The 6770-nt window shown below is 59.0% G+C and overlaps 1 protein-coding gene across 1 annotated transcript in view; it reads right to left on the reverse strand.

Moving 5' to 3' along the window:
* Positions 1 to 5643: 5643 nt before the first annotated feature.
* EXOC3L4 (exocyst complex component 3 like 4) overlaps positions 5644 to 6770 on the reverse strand; it is a 9071-nt gene continuing 7944 nt past the window's right edge. Inside the window, exon 11 of the mRNA XM_004376702.1 lies at positions 5644 to 5836. Within this exon, the coding sequence (XP_004376759.1) occupies positions 5644 to 5836 (193 nt within the window). The remainder of the gene's footprint in view (positions 5837 to 6770) is intronic.

Raw genomic sequence — 6770 nt, forward strand, 5'->3', positions numbered from 1 at the left:
GGGAAATCTGTAGATTCTAACAAGCAACATCATCCAATGTGGGGTTTTCCAGTGACAATTTTTCAGCTCCCTGGTGTCAAGAAGTAGCCCAAAAGGCTCCTTTACATCCCCTCCAAATCAAGCCCCACTACTACTCTGCCTTATATGAGCATAGAATACTTTTGCCTGGTTTTGAACTTTAAATAAACGGAATCACACAATTAAAACAGAAAACCATGTGATCCATCCTGTACTTTTGATTGCTGCTTTAATAAAGGGTTTTCACAGGTGGGTGGAAAAAAAAGGACAGCCCTATCCCCCCAACCCAACCAACTCCAGCAAAAACAGGTTTTTCACTGTCTTAGTCATCTAGTTCTGCTATAACAGAAACACCACAAGTGGATGGTTTTAACAAAGAGAAGTTTATTTCCTTACAGTAAAGTAGGCTAAAAGTCCAAATTCAGGGTGTCAGCTCCAGGGGAAGGCTTTCTCTCTCTCGGCCTTCTCATCAGTGTTCCCCCGGACTAGGAGCTTCTCGGCGCAGGGACCCTGGTCTAAAGGTCGCACTCTGCTCCCGGAACTGCTTTCTTGATGGTATGAGGTCCCCCTGTCTCTTGCTCATTTCTGTCTTTTATATCTCAAGACATTGCCTCAGGATACAATCCAATCTTGTAGACTGAGTCCTGCCTTACTAACACAACTGCTGCCCATCCTCCCTCATTGACATCATAGAGGTAGGATTTACAACATATAGGAAAATCACACAGTACCAGCAATCATGGCTCAGCCAAACTGATACACACATTTTGGGGGGGAACATAATTCAATCTATGACATTCACCAATGCCTGAAATTCTACCATTCATGGTATATTTCTCAGGTAAGCACTGCTTTTTATAAATTCAAGTGTCCTCTGGGGAGCCAACAACGCTGGTTGCCTCTGGGGAAGGGAAGTGGTTGAACAGGCTTAAGAAAGAGACTTTTCACTTTGTATCTGTTTGTACATTTTTAAAATTTGAATTATATGAATGTGCCACCATTTGAAATAAAACTTTATAAAAGTTAAGGCATTTTAATAAATTTTAAGGCCACAAATAGGTGGGTGGGTAGATGTGCAGATAGATAAAGAGTTCCGGAGTCCTGGAAGGAGGGAGGGCCTTTGCAATGGCTGGCCGGGGACCCTTGTGCCCCAGGACAGGAGTGGGCCCAGGGTGGGTGTGATGTGTCCAAGTTCAGGTCCCTCCAGGGGTCTTCCCCGGAGCAGGGGACCCAGGGAGGCTGGGCTGAGATGCTGGCATTGCTCACCCGAGGGAGCTCTTGGCTCTCCTGTGAAGGGTCTTCCCTCCACCCTACAGTCCCCCTGCCGGGCGGTGCCTGAATTACCATCCAGCAGGACCTGAGGCCCAGATCTGGGTCGGTGGAGTCAGCCCTCCTGGGCAGCAGCCTCATCTCAACGCAGCACCCAGCACAGCACTGAGGACTGGCTGGCTGGGGAAGGGCAGTGTCGCCTGTGTCTGCTAGCGGGCAGACACCGACCCGACCGGGGAGTGAGCCTCCTAGCCATGCCTGCTAGAGTTTCCAAAGTGGCCTCTTTGTGGAAACAAAGGGAGGAAGTGAGATTGGAAGGGAGGATAGCCTTGGGGACCCTCTCGGGCAGTGGTGAGGGGCCTTGCTGGGACCTCCCTCCAACCTGCCGAGGGTGCTGCCCTGATGTTCAGGGGGCCTGCTGAGGCCCAGGGTGGGAAGGAAGAGGCCATGGTCACCAGGCAAGGGAGGAAGAGGCGGGGCTGACCAGGCGCGGTGGTGACATGGCTGACCGCCACTCGCAGCATGCCTCTGGTGCCAGGACCTCTGTGGACAGGTCCGTTTGTCCCCGTGCTCCCCTGCCTATGGGGTGACCTCTCTTATTACAGTCTGAGAGGAGGGAGACCCGGGGCACCACAGAGCTGAGATTTGAACCCAATTCTGTTGACTCTGCCCCATGGACTTTTCCAGCAGGACACACCCAGAGGGGCTGGACCCAAGGACCAGGGGACCAGGGGGGGAAGTGGGTCACAGGGAGTATAGGCCCCAGCCCCCTCCCCCTGCCGGCCCCTGTGCTGTCCCTGGGCCAGGCAGGCTGAGATTCAGCCCCTCAGACGGGAGTTCCTGCCTCCGGCAGGCACAGCCTCTGCGCCTCATCACTGCCCTCCCAAGCCCGGCCTCAGCCAGGGCCCCAGACGCTTCTCAGAGCAGGCCCCTCTTCAAAGACCCCCAGCTTAGGGACAGAGACCAGAGGCAACCCCGGTACATGAAGGAGCCCGAGGGGACGGGCGGCCCTGGGGGAACACAAGCTGGGCCCTGAAGGAGATGTAGCTCGGGGAGGGGGCAGGCAGGGGCTGTGACCAGGGGACAGGGGCTGTGACCAGGGGACAGGGGCTGGGGCCAGGGACAGGGGCTGGGGCCAAGGCACAGGGGCTGGGACCAGGGGACAGGGGCTGGGACCAGGGGACAGTTGGCGGGCCCGGGGGTCCAAGCTTAAGGGGCCCAATGGGATGGCCTCAGGCTGTCCTGCCCCACAGAAGAGCATGGGGGCTGGGCAAAGCCCCTCTATCCCAGGGGCACTGACAGGCCAGCATATACCACAGACAGACCAGACACACACACACACACACACACACACACACACACACACACACACACACTGAGACAGCCTGGCCAATAACTCCGGAAAGTTCTGAGAACCAGGCATCAGGTTGGCACCCCCCCCCCCGTGTCTGGACAAGAAGGCCAAATAAATACTCTAGGCTCTTTCCAAGGTCTCATGGAATCTAGTGGGGGTGGGGGTGCAGTGAGAGGTTCCTGGGCCTGAACCAGCCCAGAATCCCTGGCCCCACCCACCCTCTGGTCCTCGGTCTCCCTCCTGGAGAAGTTGACCCCAGCCCCCAGACACTGCCGGGCTCACAGGACTGTGCGCACACGCATGCATACAAACCCCCTCTGCCACGGACCAGCACACATGCACACACAGTTCCTGCCAAGAAAACCGACTTCCTGTCTGTGGGCCTTGAAACCTCTAGGCAGGCCAGAAAGGTCGTCCTGGCCGTGTGAAGCTGTCGACAGCAGATGCTGCTCAGCTTTCTGCCTCTTCCCAGCCACCCCTGGGGGATCTTCCCCATCCCACTTCAGGTTTCACTCAGCACTCAGGGCTCCCCCACGCCTAGGCCCAGGGCCACCTCAGCTTCTTGCATACCATGGCCTGAACAGGCCCCCGGGGGCACAGGGTCACAGGGTGCAGGAGTGTGGCTTTACGGCTGGTTCTTACTTCACCCTCCCCAGCATCCCATTTCACAGCTAGAAGGACTGAGGCGCAGAGACATGAAAGAACCTGCCTATGCTCTCAGTCTGGAAAGCAGCAGAGCCAGAACTGCTGGTGAGGCTGGGGCTGTAGAGCAGCATCAGTCAGAGGGCTCCCTGGGGACAACCTGGCCAGGGCCAGATTAGATCAGGCCAGGCTTCCTATAAGGAGCCCTAGTGGTGCAGTGGTTAAGCGCTCAGCTGCTAAACCAAATGTCGATGGTTCGAACCCACCAACTGCTCCATGGGATAAGACGTTGCAATCTGTTTCCGTAAAGTTTAACACCCACCCATTGCCACCAAGTTAATTCCAACTCATAGCAACAGCCTTGGAAACCCTACGGAGGCAATTCTATTCTATCCTACAGGGTCACTATGAGTCAGAATTGACTTGATGGCAACGGGTTTGGTTGGGTTTTTAGGCTTCCTATGACCCTTTGAGAAACCCTGGTGGCCTAGTGGTTAAGAGCTACAGCTGCTAACCAAAAGGTCAGCAGTTCGAATCCACGAGGTGCTCCTTGGAAACACTATGAGGCAGTCTTACTCTGTCCTCTAGAGTCACTATGGGTTGGAATCGACTCGATGGCAATGGGTATGCCCCCCTGAGACTCCCACCAAGGCCAGTGAAGGCCACTGGGGTCTCTTCCAGTCCCTCCCTTGGGTCCCTCCCCTAAGGGAAAGGACCCCCCTCTGGCAACACCCCTTCCCTATGGCAGTGAGAATCCCAGGCCACCTGTGCTGATGCCTAGTGTAACCTCCACTCTCTGTCAGCCTCAGTTTCCCCACTGTCACAAAGACTGCTTGTCAAGTGTTTACACAAACACACACCTTGCCCCAACCCCCAGCCCTGGAGCCTGGGAACGTTGAATTTCTCCACTTCCTCATTTCTGCCTTGCCCATCCCTACCTTTTGGGATTCCACACCCAGGGAGATCTGGATCCTGGCCTTGCCTGCCTCACCTCTGGCCCCTAGACCAGGTGCATCCATGGCGGGGGCGGGGGCGGGGGCGGGGGCAGGGGGGTGAGGGGCTGCCCCTGGAACCTGCTGCCAGAGGAGATGACCACCTCTGGGCCAGGGCCCCAACCAGACTTGGCTCTGTGCTCAGGCCTGGGGGTAGGGAGTGAGTCAGAGCTGCCCGGGCACTGGCCCTGGGTGTCCACATGCAAGAAGCAAGCTGGGAGGGCCCTTCCCCCACCACTGGGCTGCAGTCTTTCCGGACCCTCACCCTGTCCTTGACTCAACTTTGTTGGGTTTCTTGGCCCATCAGCAGTACCGCTCCCCATCCCCCAGATAGGTGAGGCCCTGTGTGAAGGGTAGGGTAGTGGGAGGGAGGCTTCTATCAGAATCTCCCTGTAAATCCCCATCTCAGCTACTTATCCTCCTGGCAGAGGTTGCCAATGCAAATGGTTTTCCCGGCAGCCTGATGCCCAGGCTGGAGCCAAGTTACAGGAACAGAATTCTTTGGGACAAGAATTGGGGGGTGGGGGGGCACACTCCTTGCAGCCCCACCTCCAGAGCTGAGGCCTGTTGCGTCACCCCCCTCGATGTTCCACAGGTGACACTTGCACTACTACAGCACCCTGACAGCTTTCACTGCTGGAAAGTCCCTCCCACATCTAACCCAAATATCCCCAGCTGCAGAACAGGCCTCGCCGCCTTCTTGTCCCCCCAGGGCACGGCCTGTGGAGGACCAAACAGAGCTGTGCTGAGCTGGGCGATGCTCACTTGGCACCCAAGACCAGTGGACCCCGAGTCCCAGAGTCAGCCTCTTTGGCTGTGCAGCCACAGGTGTGGGCCTTCCCAGCTCTGGACCTCCCTCAGTCTTCCCACCCAAATAATGGGACTACAGGCAGGAAAGGGCCAGCCACCACCTGGAGTCATCCCTGAGCTCCCCCAGCTCAGTCCCTCCGTGCACAGGGACCCAGGTCTTCTACTCCCAGCCAGCGTGGCGCAGCCCCTTCTTAGGGAGGCACCATTTTAATTCACATTTATTTTAAAAATAAATACTCTGTTCTTTCCTCCCAGACTGCGGGTGGGGCTAGACAGTGAGGCAGGGAGGCCCTCCAGTGAGCAGTATGGTAGGGAGTGAGTCTCTGCCACCCCAGTCCTCCCCAGCAAATGCCTCAGAAGTCCCATCACTGCTGTTCCTTCTGACAAAGCAGGCATGCATGACTGAGGGGAAAATTCCATGACCATGGCTTCAGGGCTGGGGCAGGGCCCAGAGTGCCTCCCCAGGCTCCAAGCTTGGGGCTGGGTGCCTGGGGGAGGGTAGCTGGACCTCCACCAACCACGGATCCACAACCTGCTGTCAGCTCAGGCTGTGGAGCATTAGATGCAGGTGACCAGAACGTCCATGGAGACGGTCACTTCAATCTCCGCGAAGAGCACGCGGTCCCTGGTGGCCCCGGCGTCCCCAGCCTTGGCCGCGGCCCTCAGCAGGTCCTGGGCATGCTGCAGCAGGCGCTGGTTCCGGCGGCGGCCCAGTCGGCGCAGCGCCAGCACGGCCAGCACGTGCTTCCGCCTGCAGAGACACGCAGCTCCTCACTACAGACCTGGCAACTCCGGTGACACGCCAGGCTGCGGCGACGGGCACCCTAGCTCCCGCTGGAGGAGTGCGTGCACCCACAGTCCTGCAGCCCAGCCTGGGAGGCCAAGCCTTCTCACGGCCAGAAACAGGCGAGGGCTGAGAGGGAGGGAGGAGGCGACCGGCCGGCGCGGGGCGGGTGCAAGGCAGGGGGTCGTGGGCCCGGGAAGGCGCCAGGCCTCCTCCTGGGAGCACTATGTGGGGCGCACAGCCAAGCAGCACCCCGCGGTCGCGTGGAGAGAGATGAAAGGCAGCATGGCGGCGGGCGGACAAGGGGCGTCGGTGAGTTGCTCCCTCCCCGACGGAGCACGGGCGGGAGCAAGGGTTAGCAGGAACACTGAGGGGAACCCCCGGAAGGGGCTCCCCGCGGGCCAAAGCCAAGGTAGCGAGCCAGGCCCCGCCCGCGCTAGCGGGGGCGGGTGGGGAGGGCGGGGGGCAGGGAAGGAGCTGGGCCAGGGGCTTTCTGCGGCCTCCTCATCCTGGAATCTCCAAGGCCACGCGAGATTCCGGCTGGGATTTCCACGGGTTCCAATGACTCATCGTCGCCCCAACACACACCCCGGGATCAAAGCCGCCTCCCTCAGGCTGGCCCGGCTCAGGCAGCTGGGCCCCCGGTCTTTGGGCTTCCAGAGGCTTCCTCCTGGAGCAGGGGGCGCGCTTCCCCTCAGACTCCCGTGGCGGGGTGGGGAGACCGCCCCCTAGGGGCTGAACAACGACTACACAGGCCAGGCTTTCGAGGAGGTGAAGACCCCGCCCGAAGTTCAGACACCGCCCCCAACGCCACTGTCCCCAAGCGCATGCGCACAGGCTTGCCCGGGTTCGAGCTCCGCCCCAGTGAGGCCCCCCGGCCGCCGGGGAGGGGCCCCCAGCC

Source organism: Trichechus manatus, unplaced genomic scaffold (assembly GCF_000243295.1).
Source record: "Trichechus manatus latirostris isolate Lorelei unplaced genomic scaffold, TriManLat1.0 scaffold00045, whole genome shotgun sequence".
Taxonomy (NCBI): domain Eukaryota; kingdom Metazoa; phylum Chordata; class Mammalia; order Sirenia; family Trichechidae; genus Trichechus; species Trichechus manatus.